This window comes from Tiliqua scincoides, chromosome 4, assembly GCF_035046505.1.
Source record: "Tiliqua scincoides isolate rTilSci1 chromosome 4, rTilSci1.hap2, whole genome shotgun sequence".
NCBI classification, from domain to species: Eukaryota; Metazoa; Chordata; class Lepidosauria; order Squamata; family Scincidae; genus Tiliqua; species Tiliqua scincoides.
The window spans coordinates 33,952,136-33,976,428 of NC_089824.1; the positions used below are offsets into that span (position 1 = coordinate 33,952,136).

Here is a 24,293-nt window from a genome sequence, read left to right on the forward strand (position 1 = left end):
GCAGCCTGAGTCCAATCCTCTGCATGCCTACTCAGAAGCTGTCCCATGACAGTCAATGGGGCTACTCCCAGGACTGCTGCCTGAGGATGCGATCCTATGCACACTTCCTGGGAGTGAGCCCCTCTGAACACTGGGCGCTACTCGTGAGTAGACATGCCCAGAACAGCGCTGCCGCCGGGGTGCACCTGCCGCGCGTCACCCTCCTGCTCCTGGGCGACCCTCCCGAGTCCCGCACCTGCGGCGCACCTCGGCGCTGCCGGGTCAGGCGGGGCCAGCGGCGGTCAGGTGGCTCCACCGCCTCGCCTGGCTGACGTGGACGCGGACGGGAATCCGCCCTTTATGAGGCGCGGGCGGGTGGAGCGCGCAGAGCAGGAGTGCGAGGCGGGGATGGCTGCGGGGATGAGCCTCGGCGGAGAATACGGTGAGTGGGCGGGGGCGCCAGTGCGCGCGGGGGCCGCGCCGCAGCCCGACCGTTAACGGGCTCTTCCCCTCCCCCACCCGTGGTCGTGCCGCCGCCTCCTCCTCGCGGGGCAGAGTTTCCAGCGCCAGCAACTCTTCGCTCCTCTCGCCCGCTGATGGGGCGCCGCTCCAGCCCCTTCCCGCGAGGGGGCCCTGCTGGAGGCCGCGCGCGCCCCGCCCTGAGCTCGCCCACAGCTGAGGGGCACGAGGGAGCCTCGGGAGTTGCGGGGAGAGTCTCTGGCGGCGGCTCCCGCCTCGCCTCCGAGGGGAAGAGCCTCGAGAGGCGGGAGGGGCTGCCTGGGGGGCTTGGGGGGCAGCTCCGTCGCCGAGGTGTTCTGCGGAGGCGGGAGGGGCTGAGAGCCCCCTCTTGAGCATGTCTACTCAGAAGTAAGGCCCATTGTAGTCGGTGTGGCTTCCTCCCAGGAAAGTGTGGCTGGGTTTGTAGCCTCCAGCCCAATCCTATGTCTGTCTACTCAGAAGTAAATCCATTATAGTCAATGGAGCTTACTCCTCAGTAAGTGTGGATCGGATGGTATCTCTGCAGCGCAATCCTATGCCTGTCTACTCAGGAGTAGCCCAAGTCTGTGGCGCCTGTGGGCATAGGGTGGGCATGGTCAGGGCGTGGCTGCGCCTCCGCCTCCCAGTCTCTTCCCCTGCAGCAGTCTCCTTTGGGACCATGTGTCCGGCCTCTACAAGGTAGGGAGTCCAGATACAAAGGGGGAGGGTCAAAGTGTCTATACCTTTAAGCGCTATATAGAAGAGGAAATGTGGGCAGATGCACCCTTCCATATTGAGCTGCACCTGCCACATCTGCACAAATTCCCTCTTCTATATAAAAGTATGGACCAGCCATTTTCAACCTTTTTCACACTGACAGGGCACTAAAATTGACAAGGCACACTACCAGTTTTTTACTTACATTAAATTACTACATTACAATTAATTTTGATACAATTAATACAATTAGATCATTACAGGACAAAGGGCACAATCCTAACCAGCTCTACTCCGAAGTAAGTCCTATTTTGTTCAATGTGGCTTACTCTCAGGAAAGTGTAGTAAGGATTGCAGCCAAAGACTCAGAAGAAGTTTGGAGAGGAAAGTATATGTGATTCTGGAAAGGATCTGGAAAATGTTATTAAAATGTTATGCCAGAAAGTGTTGGCAAAGAGAGGTCAGATTGAGCACATAGTGGAGAGGTGTGAGGTGAAGGGCAATGAAGACACATGATTGAAAAGTGCAGGATTCAACTGGAGGGGGGGGGAGAATGTGAGGAAAGTGATTCTGGACCTTTGAAAGGTGCAGAGGAGTGAAGGGAGGGACAGTAAGAGAGGTGCTAACTACTGTTATGAGATTTGGGGGGATGTGGGAGGGAATGGGGTGGGGAGAAGTGCCAATTGCCTGCTCCTGTATTTAGGAAAAAAAAGTGGACCAAAAGCCCAATCCTAGGCAATAGGTCTACTCAGAAGTAAACTCCACTATAGTCAATGGGACTTACTCCCAGGTAAGTGTGGATAGGATTGTGGCCCAAAGCCCTTCCTCTGAAAGGTGAAAGGCAAGGCAGGGAGGGTCCCTTTGGGCAGTTGCAGGCAACTGTGGCAGGAAAAGGAGTTTCATGGATCCTTGGCCAGGCCAGCCAGTTCTTGGGCTGGTGGCCTCAGCAAACTCCTTCCCTTCTGGCTTGCTTACCTACTCCTGCCCCCCTTGTTCTCACTCCATCCTCCCGGTGTCTCTGGCTGCCCAATCAGCTCCTGGGGAGGACTTTACCCAATCCTAGGTGTGTCTACTCAGAAGTAAGCTCCATAATAGTCAATGGGGTTTACTCTCAGGTAAATGAGGATTGGGTTGCAGCCTTCCTCTCCCTCAGCAGCAGGAGATGCAAAGCAGCTGAGGCTGCTCCTTTTTTGCCAGCTGCCACCTGAGGGTCAAAGCAGCCGCTTCTCCCCCTTGCCTGGCTGCTGCCTGCTTCCTCTGGCCCTGCTGGCACACCTGAGACAATCTTGTGGCACACTTCAGCCTAACATCTATACCGGGTAAGATGGTGGAATGCCTCATCAAACATAGAATCTCAAAACACATAGACGAACAAGCCTTGCTGAGGGAGAATCAGCATGGCTTCTGTAAGGGTAAGTCTTACCTCACGAACCTTATAGAATTATTTGAAAAGGTCAACAGGTATGTGGATGCGGGAGAACCCGTAGACATTATATATCTGGACTTTCAAAAGGCGTTCACACGGTCCCTCACCAAAGGCTACTGAAAAAACTCCACAGTCAGGGAATTAGAGGACAGGTCCTCTCATGGATTGAGAACTGGTTGAAGACCAGGAAACAAAGAGTGGGTGTCAATGGGCAATTTTCACAATGGAGAGAAGTGAAAAGCGGTGTGCCCCAAGGATCTGTCCTGGGACCAGTGCTTTTCAACCTCTTCATAAATGACCTGGAGACAGGGTTGAGCAGTGAGGTGCAGACGACACCAAACTTTTCTGAGTGGTGAAGACCAAAAGTGATTGTGAGGAGCTCCAGAAGGATCTCTCCAGACTGGCAGAATGGGCAGCAAAATGGCAGATGCGCTTCAATGTAAGTAAGTGTAAGGTCATGCACATTGGGGCAAAAAATCAAAACTTTAGATATAGGCTGATGGGTTCTGAGCAGATCTGAGCAGACAGATCAGGAGAGAGATCTTGGGGTGGTGTTGGACAGGTCAATAAAAGTGTCGACTCAATGTGCGGTGGCAGTAAAGAAGGCCAGTTCTATGCTTGTTTGGGATCATTAGAAAAGGTATTGATAACAAAACATGCTCATTAACATAACATGCTAATATTATAATGCCATTGTACAAATCTATGGTAAGGCCACACCTGGAGTATTGTGTGCAGTTCTGGTCGCCACATCTCAAAAAAGGCATATTGGAAATGGAAAAGTTGCAAAAGAGAGCGACTAAGATGATTACTGGGCTGGAGCACCTTCCTTATGAGGAAAGGTTATGGTGTTTGGGCCTCTTCAGCCTAGAAAAGATGCCTGAGGGGGGACATGATTGAGACATACAAAATTATGCAGGGGATGGCCAGAGTGGATAGGGAGATGCACTTTACACTCTCACATAACACCAGAGGCAGGAAACATCCACTAAAATTGAGTGTTGGGAGAGTTAGAACAGACAAGAGAAAATATTTCTTTACTCAGCGTGTGGTTGGTCTGTGGAACTCCTTGCCACAGGATGTGGTTATGGCGTCTGGCCTGGATGCCTTTAAAAGGGGATTGGACAAGTTTCTGGAGGAAAAATCCATTACGGGTTACAAGCCATGATGTACATGTGCAACCTCCTGATTTTAGAAATGGGCTATGTCAGAATGCCAGATGCAAGGGAGGGCACCAGGATGCAGGTCTCTTGTTATCTGGTGTGCTCCCTGGGGCATTTGGTGGGCCGCTGTGAGATACAGGAAGCTGGACTAGATGGGCCTATGGCCTGATCCAGCAGGGCTGTTCTTATGTTCAGTTGAAAACCGCTGGTATAGACACTTTGCCCCCCCTTTGTATCTGGTCTCCCTACTGTAAGGTGATGAGACGGGGATGCGCCCCATAGATTGCTTCATCTCTTTTGCCTGTCTCCAGCACAAGCCCTCCACACCAGTGGCATAGCTAGAGGGTGTGCAAAGCGTTATGTTTTGCAGGGAGCCTCACCACAGCAAGCAAGGGGACCCTCCGCTTTGGAGGCATACCTGTTTTTCTCCCTCCTCCAAGGGGGTGGGTCCCCTTGCACACTGTGGTGAGACTCCCTACAAAACATAGTGCTTTGCACCCCCTCTAGCTACGCCACTACTTCACACCCCTCTTTCAGTATTATGTAGCCCATAGTACTTTGAAGCATCCCCTTTCTACTGAGTTGGACACTTGGCCATTTTGCTCAGTGTTGCCTGAAGATTAGCTGGGATGGCAATTGCACTTTAGGGTTTCAGGCTGTGTGTGTGTGTCTTTCCCTGTCCTGGAGATTATTAATATTAGTATTTATATACTGTACTGCTTTTCAATGAAAAGTTCACAAAGCGATTTACAGAGAAAAATCAAATAACTAATGGCTCCTTGTCCCAAAAGGACTCACAAAGATGCAAAAGAAAACCAGCAGACAGTCACTATAAAAGACACTGCTGGGGTGAGGAGGGCTGGTTACTCTCCCCCACTAAATAAAAGAGTACCCACTTGAAAAAGTGCCTCTTACCCAGTTAGCGGGGTAGAGATGTGGTAGGGATTAAACCCAGAAGCTTTGAATGCAAGATGTATTCTGTAGTTCACTGTGTGGTGTCTTGTACAGCCGCATACGTGATTGAATAAGAAAGGGGTAAAAAGAGATGTTAAGAGCACAGCTTTGTATTGTCTGGACATGCAAAGCAAATAGTATAATGTGTGAAAACACCCTTCGTTGCTGTTGTGCTTCTGGGTTTCTGCTTTTCAGTTGTCTAGAGTTTTTCATGCTCCTTGAAACCTAACGATGATAGGTTAGCAGATGTGACAAGTAATACTGAATAAATTTGTATGGAATCTCTGCTTGCTCCAGCTGACATGTACAGGAAACACTTGACTAATAAAAGCAGACTCATAACAGCAGCAATCCACAGGTGCCACTGGGTGCCCACAGCCACCACACTTTCTGGCAAACGTGTCCTTAGTACTGTATCCAAATAAAGTGAGTAGTCTGGGTTGTCTGTCCTGTAGGGAAGAAAGAAGGAGAGATGTTGGTTTGTACTGTAAAGGGGGGGAGGGGAGCTTTCCCTCTCTTCTAAATTCTTGAGTATACATAGGCTGTGGACAGTGGAAGTGAAGGGGAAAAGAAACACTAGCCATTTCACATCAGATTTCAGAGACTTTCAGATGACACTTGCTTGTTTTTCTCTATGTATCCAGACTGACCCCTCTTGTCCAGGTGTTTAACACTAGAGGACAGTGGCAAAAACCAGTACTGTATCGTGAATCAACAAAGGCCAGCTTCAAGTCATAGAATCCAGTTTAAAAGCATTAAGTTTGACTACAGTGCAATTCATACTACAATGTAGGCCTCTTGCCTGCCTCTTAATTCTGTTTAAATATCTCAGGGTACAGCCTTTCTCCTAATGAAGCTGGTGGCAGAGGTCCCACTTTCTGGAGCTGCAAAGGAGCTGATTTGCAATCTTTGGCTTGGGGGGGGGGGCTTGCTGATATCTGGTGTTACAGTTTAATGAAAGCCTTTAAAGGATGTAGTCAGCAAAGCTGAGCAATTAGACACCAAAGGTCGCATGGAAAAACCTCTAGAAAGTGGGAGTGTTGTCCTTTAAGTGGGATGTTTATGCATAACATGAAGTGAGCAATGTTAACATAAACTAGGATGGTATCTGACCATACATAGTTGATGGGAATGTTTCTAGTTGATGGGAGTGTGGTGAGGGAGCAGTTGTGTAAGGGAATGTTTGTTCTCTTACATCAGGGCTGTGTTGTAGCTGGAAAGTTGGTTAGAATTGGGCTGTCCCTGTTCAGCTAGAAAATATATTCCAATTAAAAAGAATTGCATGTTGAAATGGAGCCAATATGCATGTAAATGTGGTCAGGCACCATAGTAGGTGCATTCTGAGATGATATTGAGTGAAGGTAGGAACCTCAGCAGGACCAGGAAGAGGCTGCAGGCAGCCCTGAAGATTAACTGCAGCTCTCTAAATGTAGCAGTTTCAATGCTTGAGGATAAGCGAAGCTATTTTCAGCTGTTTACCCACATTTTCAAAGTATCCCTGTTATCTGCGGATAACTGAAACAATGGATGTTGGATCTGCCAATACTGGGGTATTCCAGTAGTTCCATATAAACTGTAGCCTGTAGCCTGTAGCTCCATATAAACTAACACTATCACTGAAGTAAGATATGAGTATTACCTTAATATCCATAAACAATTTCAGGTACCTGCACTAGTTGGAATCCTGAGTAGTGATAAATCCTAGTCTATTATGGAGTTTGTGTACCTTTCCAGTAAAGGGAGACATTGCTGAACATAGAAACTCTACTTGTATGTCTAGTTTCTGAGTTGACACTGGCTTCTATGCATTTTCATAGCTCTAGGAAAAAAGCAAGTTCCGTAGTTGAACTCGCTAGTGTCAAGTGACATGTCTGTGCCATCTGATGTCCAGTAACAACATGCATTTGAAATCTTGCATGCATGTAACAAAACATTGCATGTATTGCAATTGCTGGTGAAATGTGCAACTCAATTTTATGCATAGTCTTTCCGTAATCCCATAAAGTTGAATTTGGGATTGTAGATTTATACTGTTCTTGGTGTACTGTTATGCAAGAGTCATGTGGTATAGTGATTTCTAAATGCTGCTGTTTTTCAGTCATGCAAGGGCTTTTTCTTTATAAGCTGTTGCAACAAATCCTGATTTTTAAACTTTAATAATCTGATGAGTCCAGACTGCAGAAAGCAGAAAAGGTTCTGGTTTAAGGCGGTTTCTTGATGGCCTGTTTCAGCAGTTTCCCTCTGAAGGTTTTCATGAGTAAGATCTTGCTTGGAAGGATTAAAAATCCTGTTGAATTCTGCAGTCACTGTTACTACTAAGCCAATGCTTTCTAGGTGTTACAATTTAGTCTTATTTATGCTAATCAAAACCTTCTGTTACTGTGCCTCGCTTAGTATTACCAAGTGAAAGTAAAGAGTTTTGATTAACTTTGATGAGGACTAATATGCTTGATGGCCCTAGACTTCAAAATGTGATACTTATTGGAGTTTTGACTGACAGATTGAGAGGTTGCTAGAAATTACTTGGAACCAGTTTCATGTTGGAGCACTTTGGGGTACAGCAATTCTTACTGGGACTCTGATCCTGAGTAACGTATGTCTACTTCTAGAGTTCCAATGGACTCTGCTTATGTATCTGTAAGTATAACAAATTGTGAAAACTCTGCAGATCTGTACAAAGGAAATAAACACTGTTATTTCTGGAATTCCCCCACCACTTGGAGCATTCTTTGAATAAATAAGAAAAGTGTTTGCTAATGCTATACTAATGCTATCCCTGTCCTATATTGATCATGTATTATGTAGCTCTCAAGCAATGAGGAAGGTGGCTTTAATGGCAGTACTCTATTCACTGATAGTTTCACTGGTACCTTTGGAGCAATACTTTTTCTACTGTAAGTGGAGAAAAGCCAGATGAAACAGACTATGATAAAAGCAGTCTTGCTTTGATGTCACATTTCTCTCAAACAATGTTGGTATTTACCGCAGTTGTTGTTTCTTTTTTTAAATGAGGTGGTTGATCTGATCATGATTCTCTGTTGCAATCACATTCCATGTCTGGGTTCATGAGTTTCCTAACTGTTGTGTGTTTTATTGACAGTGGTCTTGACTATGATTAAGACTAACCAGGTTAGTTTTTCATGGTCTCTTCAGTTATGGTATGAGTTATTAGCCTACCCAGAGCTTCATTTGAAATATTGTACAGGTGAGGCCTCTGTATCTGTGGGGGAACTGTTCTTGGCCCCCCCCCCCATGGATACCAAAACTCGCAGATAATCAAATCTGTGAATTTTGCTCATTTAAGCCCTCCGGAAGTATATGGCCTCTGCAAGCTTCAGAATGGCATTTAGGGCTGAAAGGCCTAAAGAAGTGACTTTTTTCCCCTAGAAGGCATTCTGAGACTTGGGCAAGCAAGACTCTGGAAGCAACCAGGAGTGCAGCTCAGATTGCCTCCGGAGGGCTCGGGTTGGGCCAAGTGTGGCCCAATGCAGGTCCAGGGGACCCGCATTGAGCCAGATCCACAAATGCAGAATCCATGGATATGGAGGCCCCACCTGTAGTCTAGGGAAGGGTTTTCAAGCATAAGACCCATGAGCCTGATACAGCCCCTGGAAGCTCTTTATCCAGCCCAAGTGATAATTGGGCTCACCCTTTCAGCAGTGGCTCTTCTGCCAAGGCTCTAAGAGAGCCATTTTCAACCAGTGTGCTATGAACATCTGTGTGCCGTGAGTGGTTCACAGAAGTGCCACAGGAATTTGGGGAAATGTCATTTATTAGTAGGGCCAATTGGGAATGTGAGCCCCCCCCCCCCCCCGTTGGCAGCATGGTGTGCCTTATCAATTGTCAAAACACTGATGGTGTGCCTTGATAATTGTAGTGCCTTGTCAGTGTGCCATGACATGGAAAAGGTTCAAAATCACTGATGTAGGAGGTAGAGGTGGAAGGGAGGCTTCAGAAGCAAGGCTTGCTGAGGGAAAGGGCAGACCAAGCGGTGGGTGAGAGTGAGATGCTGCTGAGGTGCAGGGAGAGTCCAATTATTATGCAGGCCGCCGATTCAGCAGCATAGTTCTGACAAGGTGCTTGCTTTGCAGACCACCTTTCAGCTGCTGAGCTATGAAGTGCTGTTGTGGCAGAAGCAATGCTGCTGTAAGGGTAGCTTGTATCATAAACAGTCTCTTCCACATCTTGAAAACTTGATCACGAGTTGCACATTTTCTCTTCTGTCATTTGCAGCTAGTGAGCTCCTAAATGAGAACAGAGTGCTTTTTTTCAGACCATCATCTGTTTAATGATGTCAGTTCTAGTCCTCAGCAGGTGCTGTGAATGCTATGAGACCTGCTGCATGAAACAAGACTCCAAATGCTCTTGGTCTAGAAGAGCAAGGTTTGAGTACTGAACTTCAGATAGAATGAAGTTTCACAACTTTGTCAAAGTGTTTCTAGGACATCAAATGAGGCTTTTATAGCAGCAGGAGTATAGCAGCTTTTGTTGCTTAAGAACAAAATTCTTTGACAAAGTTTAAAAGATGTTTTGTGCTAAGAAATGTACTGTTTTGTGACTTTCAAAATGGAAGACTTACTAGGCAGTAGGTTATTGTTGCAGCTTCATACATATCTTAAGCGTGCTGTTCTTTAGTGCAGGAAGATTAGACTTTCTGCTAGACCAGCGGTTTTCAGCCTTTTTCATCTCACGACACACTGACAAGGCTCTAAAATTATCAAGGAACACCATGCTGCTGCTAGGGGGCTTAAATTCCCAATTACCCTACTAATAAATGATGCTCCCCAAAGTCCTATGGAACACCTGTGGACCATCAGTGGCACACCAGTGTGCCATGGCACATTGCTTGAAAACGGCTGTGCTAGACAAATGAGTGTTTTAACATGTATTTTGGCTTAGAAATACTTTACCAGTAACTAGGCAAAGTTTTAAAAGTTCCTATTTATCTGTGCAATTGGGGATTACCAGTTTTGCACATTCATGCTCCTTCAATGATTTTACACTCTTGCACAACCAAATAACTTGGTCTTCAGTGCTAGTCTATGATGCCCTTTCTCCTACATCAGTGCATGAGGTGATATATCAATATAAATTTGCAGGAGGAAAGCAAAGCAGGGAAAAGATGTGAATGATCAAAGACTTGTATGATCTTGGTGCAAGCTATCAAATAGTCTTTGACTTTCTAGGGATCTGTCTGTGGTGTCTGTAAGCCTGTGGACAGGCTCATGTGTTGCTGTTCTATATCCATATTATACCATGTTCAGTAGTTCAAGTAAATGATTGTTATGATGCAATATAGCATATGCCTACACACACTTGAGCAACTATTGACCTAGTTGTCAGTGTGAACCTAACTGGACAAGGTGCTGGTGGATCCTTGTATTCACCCTGGTAGGGTGAAGGTGATATGCAGGGAGTACACCTTTTACTACAGCCTGCAAGCAGGTGTGTGTTTGCAGGAATGGTTTGGCAATTTAAGGTACTTGAGGACCCCAGCATAACCTGGAGAGAGGATTTCTTGATCTTCACTGAACAAACCTGTGGAATAGTAGGAACCAGAATGCTTACATTAGTGACACAACATACTCAAATTAAAGGCAGTTTCCACAGTTCCTGTCTTCTGACCTTGGGCAGCTAATGTAGTAAACTTGGGTTTCTCAATACTGCTCTTTCTTTGAACACACTCTTGAAATGTGTTTACTGATATAAGAATTGGTTGGAAACTCACTCCAGAACTAATGCCTCTGCCAAAACAAGCAAAAATCAAGGGCATTGTGGGTTCTATCACAATTTTGACAACTGAGTCCACACAAATAATGCTACGTGTAGCAAATTGGTCTTGTGGGGTATAATGTCTGCACTCCATGTTTTTCAGTTTCAGCCATATGCTTGCCACTTGGCAATTACTATGCTATCTGATTTGAACTTGTAAACAGTTGTCAGTAAATAGTAGCAACATTTCTTGATTACTTAGATCTGAGTTTGATTCAACAGGCAACAAAAGTAACTTGCAGCATTTATGTATGTAATTCTTTGAGGAGAGCTATTTTTCAACTTAATGAACTGCTTGGTAAAGCCCTTAATTTCAAACTCATTACAACATGTGAATGAAACCATGATTGTTTATTGATGATTAGTATCTTATGACTGTTCTTCTTGGTCTCATGAAATATCATTGGGTAGTTCGTGTGCCATGAGATGAAAAAGCTTGAATATTGCCGGCTTAGAAACTTCCCAGCACAACGATTTAAGACTGCAGGTGAGGTGGGATTATATAATCAAATGCTAGTCTTTCACTAGTCTGTTGCAAATGGGTACATGAAAACATGATTTCTCTTGTGAAATACCACTCCTTGAGTGATTAACATTTTTCCCCTTTACCCATTCATAATACATACTGTTCATGACTATCTTATTACCTAGGCAGCTTTCCAGACTCATCATAAGTAACTACTGTGCCTTAGGAAATCGATTCACAGACACTTAAAGATAAATCACTTGTGACAGCAGAATTAATATTTCTAGAGGATGGCCTTTGAGGGATTTTGAATGGGAGATATGCTACCAGAGTTTGATGTTACCTTATCTATGTGCAAACTATTAATTCCAAAGGTATCATCTGCCATAATTGTAGCACTGTAGAGTTACGTAGTGCAGGCCTAGAAAACTAGCATTGAGTACCTATCAGTTTTTAAAATCTGAGTAGATTGCAGATATGAATGCTTGCTTTGGAAAGCACAATGCCTGTGGAAATAATGAATTTTGTAAACACCCACCCTTTTGAATGAGCCTACAAATCAAGTGTAACTCTGACTGTATACCAGTAGGCGGAGCTCTGCTACTTTTTTTAATGTGGCACAGTGTAAAAAGCATATGGCATGCATGGTGCAGAGTTTATTGTAGCCCTTTCAGTCTAAAGAAATCTCCACATAGCTAACAAAAATGTGAACTGTGTAGAATAATTTGAATGGGTAATATTGGAAGCCAAGATGGCACCACAACCTTGTTTCTCTTCTGCCTTTTGCCCAAACTCTACAAAATAAAGTAGGCAGAATAGCACAACTTGATTTAAAAGTTGCTACAATTCTAGGTTAAGTACTTGGCACTACACCCACCTGGCAATAAAAAAATCCACTGAACTGTTTTGAGCCTTGTGACCACTTCCTTTTTTGACAGGAAAGCAGCAGAAGGAGGCCTAACAAAGGCAGTGATCTTAATGATCTATTATTAGTACTGATATTATACTCCTAACATGTTAGGAGTACAATGGGATTTACTAAGCATACAGTCTCCAACTCCCATCTTCTGACAAAGGCTTCTATAGATGTATAAATCTCACTCTATTGCATATGAAAGCACCTGCAGTGTGGAGGTCACTGACCCAACTCTGCTGCTTTCTTCTGCTGCTAAATTTCTGAAATGCTTCTCAGTGCTATAAGCAGGGCTTTTTTTCTAATGGAACGCGGGGACGGGACGGGACGGAGTTCCGGCACCTTTTTGCAGGGGCCCCTCCCCTTCAGAGGCATTCCAGGAGGGGGGGAGCAAAACAGAGGCATTCACTGGGTGGGTGCTGGGGGGTGTAGGGTGGGCGGGAGCCTGGCCCCTGCCTGACCGCACAATGACCCCCTCCTGCCCACATCTCCAAGCTCTTGCCTGAGCCCAGCCCGTCTCCCCTCCCCCGTGCATACGCGCCGACGCCGAGGACGACGATGACGGATAGCCAGCCAGCCAGGGAGACGGGCTGCGGCACCCACAGAACGCCCAGGTACTGGCTTGGCGGAGGAGGAGGGGAAGGAAGCTGACTGGTGCAGCCCCCGTGCCAATCTGCAGCACAAGCCTAGGCGTGTCTACTCAGAAGTCTCATTGTGCTCAGTGGGGCTTGCTCCTGGGAAAGGGTGCATAGCCTTGCAGCCTGAGAGCCCAAGCCTATGCCTGTCTACTCAGAAGTAAGTTCCATTGTGTTCATAGCCTTGCAGCCTGAGTAGACAGGCAGATAGGAAAGTGTCATAGCCTTGCAGCCTGAGTAGACAGGCAGAGGAAGGGCTCTGAGGCTGCAGTCCTCTCCACACTTTCCTGGGAGGAAGCCCCACTGCCTCTAATGGGACTGACTTCTGAGTAGACAGCCATAGGCTTTGGCTCTGAGGCTGCAGTCCTCTCCACACTTTCCTGGGAGGGAGCCCCATTGACTCTAATGGGACTGACTTCTGAGTAGACAGGCACAGGATTGGGCCCTGAGGCTGCCATCCTATCCACAGTAAGCCCCATTCACTAAAGTGGACTTCTGAGTAGACATGCATAGGATTGGGCTCTTAGGCTGCAATCCTAGGCACTTTCCTGGGAGTAAGCTCCATTGACTAGAACGAGACTTAATCCAGAGTAGACATACCTAGGATTGGGCTCTTAATCCTGGCAGAGATATATATCTGCACCCGTTTTCACATGCTAAGGGAGGTGAAAAGGGATTCTACATGTGTACAACATGCTGTCTAGCCTTGCCAGAGATCCTCCTCATCCTTCCCCCACAAGCATGCCCTCCGCCAGCCAGCGTTTGCAGCTCCTCTCCAGCAATGCACAGCAGCTGCTCAGGGCAGCAGAGAATGTACAATTGCATGCCAAGCGCCTTCCCAAAGACACAGAGTATTCTGATACCTGAATTAAACCATATTTAATCCCTTGTTTGCAAACGTAGCTGTTTCTATGTGCACCTAAGGATCCCTCGCATGTAAGAATTCCTTTTTTGTTCTTACTCCCACAGTTGCTTAGAGTAATTTTACTACATGGAACTCATGTAAGCCATTTTTTGGAATCCATTCACTGCTTCCTCTCCTCGAAGTAGTGCCACACTACATATTACACGCTACAAGTGCACCTGTACAGTATTTTTCCCCATGTATAGAAAAAGTAGCTAGGGGGAAGGGGATGTGGAGATTGACAGCCCAATCCTATGCATGTCTACTCAGAAGTAAGTTCATCTTTAGGGGGGAAGCACATAAAAATATTTTATTTCTCCAATAAAAAATGGTTTATAAATATATAAACAAACAATCTTTTATTTATTTATTTAACAAGTTGTGAGTTCCTGCACTTTTTTTTTTCAAAAAAAGCACTGGCTATAAGATATAGGTGTAAATAAATGCTGCTTCTAGCTTAATGGCTGGTTGCCAGTTGGGACACAGAGTCTTTGGAAGGTATAAAACACTTTGGTATCTATATGAACTATAGCTCATATAGTTAAGTTCAATTGCATGTATTCGCTTTCTTGTTCTCTCTATATACATTTTGTAGCAGCAATTACTTTAAAGTCAAGAATGTTCTTTAACCATAGTTTGTACAGTATATAGTCCATCAATATTGGTTAGTGGTGCCTGTGGTGTCTTCTTGAACTGTATTTTCCATTTCTGCATTCATGTGTTATTTGAAGTGCTCACGAAGGCTTTCGACCTGGTCAGCAGGGATGGCCTCTTCAAGATTTTTCCCAAGATTGGATGTCCACCCAGGCTCCTCAGCATCATCAGATCCTTCCACAAGGACATGAAGGGCACTGTTGTCTTTGATGGCTCCACATCACACCCCTTTGACATCCGAAGCGGCGTGAAGCAGGGCTGTGTTCTTGCACCAACCTTGTTTGGGATCTTCTTCGCTGTCCTGCTGAAGCAGGCCTTTGGAACTACAACAGAAGGCATCTATCTCCGGACCAGATCAGATGGAAAGCTCTTCAACCTCTCCAGACTGAGAGCAAAGTCCAAAGTCCAGCTGAAATGTCTGCGTGACTTCCTCTTTGCCGACGATGCAGCTATCACTACCCACTCTGCCAAAGATCTCCAGCAGCTCATGGATCGTTTTAGCAAGGCCTGCCAAGATTTTGGACTGACAATCAGCCTGAAGAAAACACAGGTCATGGTTCAGGATGTGGACTTACCTCCCTGCATTACAATCTCTGCACATGAACTGGAGGTTGTCCATGACTTTGTGTACCTTGGCTCAACGATCTCCGACACTCTTTCTCTCGATACCGAGCTAAACAAACGCATCGGTAAAGCAGCTACCACGTTTTCCAGACTCACAAAGAGAGTCTGGCCCAACAAGAAGCTGACGGAACATATCAAGATCCAGGTCTACAGAGCTTGCGTCCTGAGTACACTTCTGTACTGCAGCGAGTCATGGACTCTTCACTCACAACAGGAGAGGAAACTGAATGCTTTCCACATGCGCTGCCTCCGACGTATTCTCGGCATCACCTGGCAGGACAAAGTTTCAAACAACACAGTCCTGGAACGTGCTGGAATCCCTAGCATGTATGCACTACTGAAACAGAGACGCCTGCGTTGGCTTGGTCATGTCGTGAGAATGGATGATGGCCGGATCCCAAAGGATCTCCTCTATGGAGAACTCGTGCAAGGAAAGCGCCCTACAGGTAGACCACATCTGCGATACAAGGACATCTGCAAGAGGGATCTGAAGGCCTTAGGAGTGGACCTCAACAAGTGGGAAACCCTGGCCTCTGAGCGGCCCGCTTGGAGGCAGGCTGTGCAACATGGCCTTTCCCAGTTTGAAGAGACAGTTGGCCAACAGTCTGAGGCTAAGAGGCAAAGAAGGAAGGCCCATAGCCAGGGAGACAGGCCAGGGACAGACTGCACTTGCTCCCAGTGTGGAAGGGATTGTCACTCCCGAATTGGCCTTTTCAGCCACACTAGACGCTGTTCCAGAACCACCTTTCAGAGCGCGATACCATAGTCTTTCGAGACTGAAGGTTGCCAACTATAAACTTTTCATGGTTTCGATATTTAAACATTCTCCCTCTTCCCCTTGCTAGTAGTCAGCTAGTGGAGCAAGCAAGATTGCTTTCAAATGATTGGTATCTCCTGGTTTTAGTATTGCATTCCATGAGCAGTGTGGGAGGAGACATTCAGGTTCTGGAGAAGTGCTTAATCTTTGAAGTGATCAAGTATCTAGTTAAAACTGCAAGATGTCATACACTAGGACCTATGTGTGAGCTGTTGCTTACATTCACCTCAATGCTATCTCAGTGAAGAAAAGCTAATTTTGCATTTGTAGTATCATGTATGATAAGCACTTGTCTTCTCTCTTAAGGTCTTTGAAAAACTTTCTCCCTTGTAGAAACCTCATGTTCCTAGAAGTTTAAATAGCAACAGTTCAAATCTCTCTGTAATGTGGAGTATAACTCTATGACCTCTGGAAAAGTTATGGTTGTGATTATAGACTCCACTATTTTTAGAGCTTTCATTGTTTCAATTAATTAAAACAAATACACAAAACTTTCCACTGCTGTTACCGCTGTACACTACACACAGTAGGATACTAGTGGCTGTAGTCTGTCCAGTAAGAGAGTGACTGAGAAATAAGAGGCAGCTGTTTCATTAGGTTTGTCAATATGGAATTGTAAGCTGTAACCTACTATGTTAAAGGACATTGGCATTAAGGTTAGAATTCACTGATGTGTTATCTAGAGCAGGGGTCTCCAAACTTTTTGGCCAGAGGGCCACATCAAATATCTGGCGTGGTGTGGAGGACCGGAAAAAAATTTAAATATAAAATTTAAATAAATAAATTAGAGATGGAACAAATGAATGAATGGGCTAATTTATTCAACCTCTCTGGCCCTCAGAAGACCCTCCAGACACAATCAGAGCACATTTCTGGTCATGTTCAGTTGAGTGGGCCAGAGGCTTTCAGGGGACAAGAGGTTGGCCGTGGGCTGGAAAGAGGCTTGCTGCGGGCCACATCTGGCCCCGGGGCTGGGGTTTGGAGACCCCTGATCTAGAGGATGAGTTTCTTAATAGATTTCATGTTTTTTTTGAACCCGTATGCATACTGTTTGGTTGTTAATAATGAAAGCTTACTAGTTTGCCATTAATAGAACTTTTATCCAAACAAGAAAGGAAATTTAGAACCTCTAGTCCTATTGCCTATATCTGTTTTGTACTACTGAAATATACTTTGTCAGTTTCACAGGTTGCTTTTAATTTCACAGGATGTTTGGTTCTGTGCATTTCCTGGGATACTGGAAAAGATCACTTGTCTGTAGCCTTGCCTTCAAGTTGGTGTGTGGTAGCTACTGAAATTAGTAAGCTTAAGCATGCTTAACTCTACTGGATTTGGTCTGTATGCCTGAAACTCCAAAGAATGGGCTGGTAGTTACTGGGTAAAACTGTGTTTCTTTTCACAAGATGGAATATCTGTGCTCCTTGGCTGGCTGTCATAAGTGTTCACAGTTTGCCATAATGTTCAAATTGGAAAGTGTTGACTTTTATTGTAAGAAAACTCAGGCTCATCTTCAGTCTAACATGATCAAATATTAACTGCCTTATACAAGGCATTTGCATTAAGTTGTAACTTATTTTTAAACACCCAGTGTACGTAGACTAAGTTTTTTTTTTTAATTGATTATTCTTAATTCTGTTCAGTACAAGGAGCAATGTACTGAATAAATGTTATTGATTTAGGGGTCAAAAGATAACCTGCTTTCTAATTTGCCACAAAGTGTGTGGTAGTTATTCTGTCAGTCACCTGAATTGAGTAAGTTATGTAGTACATTACATCTGTTTCCTAAAAACTTGATTTTTTTTGTTCTGCTGGTGTTGGCATAATCTTTTTGAAGAGTAAGTACAATATTACAAATCAGCTTAGTCAAAAAGGTGTGGTCTAGTGGCTCATGATCTTTATAAAGCTACTGATGCTGTACTAGATCTCAGTGTGCTTTTAAGTTGATTCACTTGTGGCATCGATCATTCATGTATTGTGTTGCTTACCTCTGAGATGCATTTGTGTACAGTAGAACCATCCCAGGTGCATGAAGGGAATATATGAAGTAATAGTGGCAGTTGTTTTAAAATCCCAGCCTTCCTTCAAAAGCTCAGAGGAGCATGGAGTATTTTCCACTGCTCTAATTTATTCTGGCAGTGACCCTGTGAGTTAATAGGGTTAGGCAGGGTGTATTGTTGGCCAAATGTCACCTAATGAATCTTACGTTGAGTGGGGATTTGTACCTGGACATGCTTAGTCCAACACTCTGGCTTCTTTAACACACCAACTCATAAGCTAAAAATCATGAAAAAGGCCATATTGAGCTTTAGAAGTGGGATCATGGTACCAGAAAGGAGAGAGGCAAAAAGTGAGGGTGAGAGAGTAGGGGATCAGCTTGTTTGTACTTCTCGCTTCAGAAAGTGCGTAGAGAAAGGGATGATGCTCCACCCAGGTCTTGCTCCACTGTTCAGACTTCATTGACATCCCAGAGCATGTGTGAAGAATTCCTACCATTGGGCAGGTATCACCTGAATGCCCATTGCCCCAGCACCTGGCTTTGTTTCCGCACTGTCCAATGAACACTCGAGACAACAGATATGGAAGAAAGGGCCACTTTATTGCACATTAACAAGAGGTGCAGAGGCTGAGACCTGCAGCATCCGAGGCAGTGAAAGCCCCTGTGGTGCGGGGAGTGACCTCTGGGCGGTACCAGAAACCTCTGCCCCCAGGCGGGCTTGCACCTCTAGGGCAGGCGGGCGGGTATTCCCACGGTGCCCATGTGCACAAGGAGGAAGAGGGCTGGGTCTCGTCCCCTTTTAAAGGCCCACCGTAGCTGCCAGACCCAGCCCCCTTCGCCTCCCCCTTGGGGAGGGACTCTTGTGTCCTGGCCAGGCAAAACAAACTCCGACCACCTCTTTAAAGGGGGCGATCGGGAGTCTCTGTCCTCCTCCTCACTAGCCTGTGAGCTGGCTTTTAAGCCGGTCTGGTTAATGTGCTGATTCTCCCTCATGCTGATTTTCCCACTGTAGCATCCCTATTGCTGCCGCCAGCATGCCGATTGGTGCCATTATGAATGGCATGATTTGTCCCTACATGGCTACCATCAACTCAGGGTGGCTACTGCGTCCTTGGGCTGAGAGTAGATGACCCCTGCTTTTAGGGCAAGTCTATTCTGGAACTGGACTGTTCAAATCATTGCTTTAATTCAGTTTTTGATTATTAGATATTTCCTAAAGTGTGTACTGGTTGGTAGGTAAAGTGGCCTAATGTTGCTGAGCCAGTTTGGAAGATCAGGAAGTTATGAGGCATAAAATAAGAATAAAAGGTCATTCATACAGAACAATGATGCTTCTGTTGATTTGCCCTGTGGTTTGTATACTTGAATTATGATTGAAGATGTCTTGTCCACAGTTCTTGCAAGAGGCTCGTAAGTTCTTAAAACTGAATTTTTTAAACGACCTATAGCTGAAACACAAAAACCTAGCTTAAACAAATGGTTTTATATGTACACCTATTGCACCACTAGTATTTAATAAGCAATATGTATTGTCATTTTCATGAACTAGCATTTGTTTGTGATCACAATGCATGTCTAGGTGGGTGCAACAATTCCTCTAACATGCAGAGATGCCTTCAAATTGAGTGCTTACTAGCTTTTTCTCAGGGCTGGTCCTACTGAATGATTAGAATTGTCAACTATGTCTAAAAAGATTAAATTACGATCCAGTTACTGACAACCAACATGATAATGCTCAACTGAGCCTGAACTAATCACTTTACAGTGCAGCACATTGAGGTTAACCTGGTTATAATTGGCTCAAATGCCTTGATCACAAGCAATCTACTTTGCTGTCTCTTTAATTTTATTGCAAAGGCATTGACGTTCCTGGCCCATAGAATTGTTGTAAATTTAATCACAGAAGGTACTGTATACTTGTCAACAAATGTCCTAGAGTGCATCTGTTGGAACATCTCAATTCTCCTTTCAGAGTCATGGATGGTGGTTTCATGGTCTTTTAAGTGAAAGGATACCATTTGAATGCTCTGAGCAGAATAAGCTTGTTTGAGAGAAAATGCATATTTGCCACCATAGTGAATGGGTGTGGGCCATTTGAATCCTTAGATCAGGGATGTCAAACATAAGGCCCGGGAGCTGGATGTGGGCTGCAGAAGCTTTTTATCTGGCCCTCTGGCTCTCAGCTGCTAAGCCATACTGAGCTGTCACTGCTGAAAGAGTGGCCCGCATGATGGGCTCTCCCATATCTTGAAATACAATCAAGATTTGTGTATTTTCTCTTCCGTCATTTGCAGCGAATGAGCTTCTACACAAGAATAGCGTGATTATTTCTGGCTTTGACCTGTTTAATGACATCAGTTCTTGCCTAATGACATCACTTTTGGCCTTCAGCAGGTATCATGAATGCTATTTGGCCCACTGTATGAAAGAAGTTTGACACCCCTGCCTTAGACAATCTCTTTCAAGTCCCTGTTGTGATGTTTTAACTCCCTCGCAATGCTGAAGAGACATGTTCTTCTGACCATCTGACAAAAGAAGCTGGGCCTACTTATTCTAGGTCTGAGGGAGACGTGGAAACGCTTAGTGTGGTGGTTGGATGGACAGTGCCTAACAACCAGTGCCCATTCTTAGCCTTACTTGTCCTGAAGCATTAAAAGAGGTTCTTGTTGCTACAACACTTGAGGTCAGTGAAAACTGGGCAGTATGGTTTGCAGTACATTCAGGACAAGCAAAAGAATATTTTTACAGCCTGTCTTGCTACAAGATGTGATGGAGAATGGCTTTAAAAGAAAACAAATGTGTAGGTTAGGTGTGCTGATTGCAGTTGGCTATATGGTAACCCCCTTAAGTTGGAAGTAGCATGCACTGAAAATCTGAGGCATCTGGGGAAATTTGATTCTCGTCTAGAGGGACAGTTAGTCTGACCCAGCAGAATCCTTCACTTTCCGAAGTTCTAGAACAAGGGTGTTCAAACATTTTGGCAGGAGGGCCACATCATCTCTCTGATACTGTGTCAGGGGTTGGGGGGGGGGGAAGAATTAATTTACATTTCAAATTTGAATAAATTTACATAAATTTACATATTAGAGGTGGAACGTATAAATGAATGAAGGTCTTGCAATAGCTCAAGGCCTTTCACAAAGCAAGACTGGCCTTTCCTTTGCTGCTACTGCTGCTGCATCAGAGATGTGGAACAGCAAGCAGTGGAGGGAGCCCTGATCCCACAGCTCATGTGTGAGGGCAAACAGTCGCCCTCACACTGAGAGCAGTTGCATTGGGCCAGCACGGGCTCCAGCAAGTCTCCAGAGGGCCAGAGGCTCATTGAAGACTGGGAGCTCCCCGTGGGCCAGATTAGGAGTCCCAGAGGACTGCAAGTGGCCCCCGGGCCAGGGTTTGGGCAGCCCTGTTCTAGAATATTGAAAACTATATTAGATTTTCTAGTTTTGCATCTAAACACATTTAGAGCCCAATCCTATTTACATCTACTTGGAAGTAAATTCCATGGAGAGAATTCAAATTCAAGAGAAATCAATAAAGACCTTTATAAATAACTGGAAACTAATAACTGACTTTTTACAAGACAGAGTAATGATTTAATGAGTTCTGGATTTGAAGATTAGTCATAAGAGGGACTGTTGGAGATATAGCTTTTGTGAGGGTAGAAATTTAGATGATTAATATAAATGCAGTAAGCAATTGGAATTTTTTGACTTAGCTCTTGCTACATTCTTAGAGATATTAGGGGCAGGAGGTCTGGTCTAGAGGGTAGAGCCTCCATTTGCCTGAAGATTAACATCCACAAGGTCGCCAGTTCGAGGCCACCGGCACCGTGCGACCTTGAAGCAGCTGGCAAGCTGCAGCTGAGCTGTTCCATCTGCTCGGAGCGTGGGAGGATGGAGGCCAGAATGTTAAACCAGATCGGAGTGTAACAGCTTGAATGTGGTGGTTCTTGAAAGAGAGAACCTTCTTTCAATTTGTAAAAATCCCTGCGTGGATTTAATAAGCCTGCCTGTGTAAACCGCCTTGAATAAAGTCTTGAATAAAGACCAAGAAAGGCGGTATATAAATACTGTATATTATATTATTATTATTATTATATTCTATGTAGTTTTTTCTCTTTTTCTTTTCTCTTTTTGTTTTTTAATGTATTATCTATTATGTATTTTCTGTTGTTGGTTGTTTTTCTTTTACTATTACTATAAATAAAATTAATTTATACAGGGAATTCCATTGTGGTCAATGGGACATTGTCTCTGGTAAGTGTGGATAGGATTGCAGTCTTAGACTGGAGGCTTGTATTACCAGTCTCAAGGCAAGACTTTGTTAAACATTTTTAGGACCTGGTTGTAGGGAAATGATATGGCTGCTAAATCAGTAACATCTCTTCAAAGAGGTTTTAACTTCTGAAAAATCAATCTTAACTATAGAGATTGTAACCTTCTCTCTGTGTATGTCTGTTTACAGAGGTTTTTAAGCTTTGAGCATTTAGAACAGTGATTTTCAACCTTTTTCATCTCATGGCACACTGACAAGGCACTAAAATGGTCAAGGCACACCACCAGGTTTTTTGACAATTGACAAGGCACACCATACTGCCAGTGGGGGCTCACATCTCCCATTGGCCCTATTAATAAATTACCTTCCCCCAAATTCCTGTGGCACAGCTGTGGACCACTTGTGGCACACCAGTGTGCCACGGCACAGTGGTTGAAAATGGCTGATTTAGAATCATGTAATCAAAGCTAGGAAGATTGACATCAAATGATGAGTTTGTCTGAAAAATGTAACAAGTGCAAAAAAAATAAAATCTTGCATGTTGGTAGTCTCTCTCCCACACTTCCAATTTGGCCCAAATCCCTCTATTTCCTTCAGTTGTGTGTAAAGATAGTAGTTGCATTGCCTGTTTGCCATTGTGTGGCCATGCACATGGCTGCTAATTTTCTGCCATGCTTAAATATGATAATCTTTGACATACCCCCTCTAAACACGATAGTTTAGTCTCCTTCCATCCTCTGGACAGTTGGCATCCTTCGGTTTTGGAAGACTATGGTATTGCACTCTGAATAGTGGTTCTTGAACAGTGTCCTCTCTAGTGCGTGAAACCTGGGTAAGGTAGGTATGGAGGATAGACTGTTACCCATGCAGCAAATCCCCCCTCTCCACGTTGCTGAAATGGGCCAATGGAAAGACAGAAGCCAGTACGGTTGTTCCAGCGGCGTCGCAGGAGTTGCCAGAACATGATTGTGTTCAGCCATGAACTGCCTCAGGGACTCCGGCTCCGGATTTTGCCTCGAGGTTTTCTCCTAAAGCCTTTTCCATACCTGGATGTAGCCACAAGGCAGTGGAGGTTTGGGATCAGAGTTTTTCTTCTCTCAGATGAGCTGCCTTCCCAGGCTAACAAGTCCCATCTACCCGGAAGTGAGGAAGCCCTCACAAAAGCCTCTGGACAAATGTAACTCATACTGACACTTTACTAAATGACATTGGTATAGGGCATGTGGGTCCCGGACTGTGGCAGACATGAGTAGTCTCGTCTGAGGTAAACATCAGTTGATTAACAGGCAACCTTCTGATATGATAATGTGGACAATAGCTTGTCATTTTAAGAAGATGGTAGTTATAATGTAAATAAGTGAAAATCTATGAACTGGTGGTGAAGTGCTGGTGGTTGATATGAGGGGCATTTTGCTCAGTAATACATATTGTTTTCTGCTATTATATAATGCAAGGATAAGAGTTGACCACAGAACCCTACTGCATAAGTAGGCTATGACAGAAATGTATTGCTGTTACGTAGCATGTGGAATTGCTCTTGACCAGAGACTAGTGAGAGAGGAAAGCTTCTCTTTAGGGAGGAAAAATCTCTTCCATTAATCAGGCATAAAGTCTTACACAGATGGCTTATAGGATAGATTATTGCTAGTAATCCTTTTGTGTCCTAGAAGATTAAGGATATCCTGGTGCAACTGTGGTCAGCTGACACCTAAAAATGACTGAAAACTCTTGATGTAATCCTGCACAGGGCTAATACCTTCCAGAACTCTAGGCATACAGTATGCTGCAAACGTCGTCTTGTTATGCAGAACTCTGGTACATGGACAGGTTATAGATTTCCAGACTTGAACCGTGCAGATGACTGAAGTTGAGAACCTCAGCAAATTCTGTTGAACAAGATTGTGGGGTTTAGGTCTTGGTTCTGTATTTCTGCTAGAGAATTTCAGAACGTGAAAGCCTAACATCTTGAAACTAGTGGCTTGCTTGTTTAAAATGGGCAAATGTCCTGTGTAAAGAAAATGAGAAGGATGGATATTTTGCCAAATGCAGAAAGGCAAGAAATGAGCCATGTATTTTGAGTGATAATTTCTGTAATGCTGACTGGATATGGATGCATATGAAGATTACAAATCTCCTTTTGATTTTGATGCTGGAGTTAACACGAGTTATCTCTTTCTATCGCCCAGTATGGCACTCTCTCCACCTGGGTCTCCTGTGCAGAAGAACTTTGGTAACTTGCTTCATTTTTATACTGTATATCTACAGCACTGTAAGGGTAGGTCCTAGTTTGACTTGTTTTCTGGAAGCTGTAGCTCACAGTGTGTAGTAAGGTGCTTTGAACTGCCCCACAGGAAGTAGTTGCAGCAGGCTTTTAAGGAAAAAATGCATATTTGTACTAGAATTAATGAGAAAATTAGAGGACACGGGAACGGTCTAACAGTTGACTTAACAACAAATACAGTAGTGTATCTCGGTGTCTGCTGCAGCTGCCAAGCTGTCTTAACAATGAGCTTGGAACAAT

At 44.5% G+C, this 24,293-nt stretch overlaps 1 protein-coding gene across 2 annotated transcripts in view; it reads left to right on the top strand.

Moving 5' to 3' along the window:
• Positions 1-355: 355 nt before the first annotated feature.
• Positions 356-24,293, top strand: part of TPD52 (tumor protein D52) — a 36,273-nt gene continuing 12,335 nt past the window's right edge. Inside the window, exon 1 of one of the 2 annotated variants that reach the window (XM_066624298.1) lies at positions 356-421. In XM_066624298.1, coding sequence (XP_066480395.1) covers positions 388-421 — 34 coding nt within the window. In that variant the 5' untranslated portion in view covers positions 356-387. Of the gene's footprint in view, positions 422-23,878; positions 24,003-24,293 lie in introns of those variants that run through there. The other variant, XM_066624297.1, reaches the window with a different exon arrangement.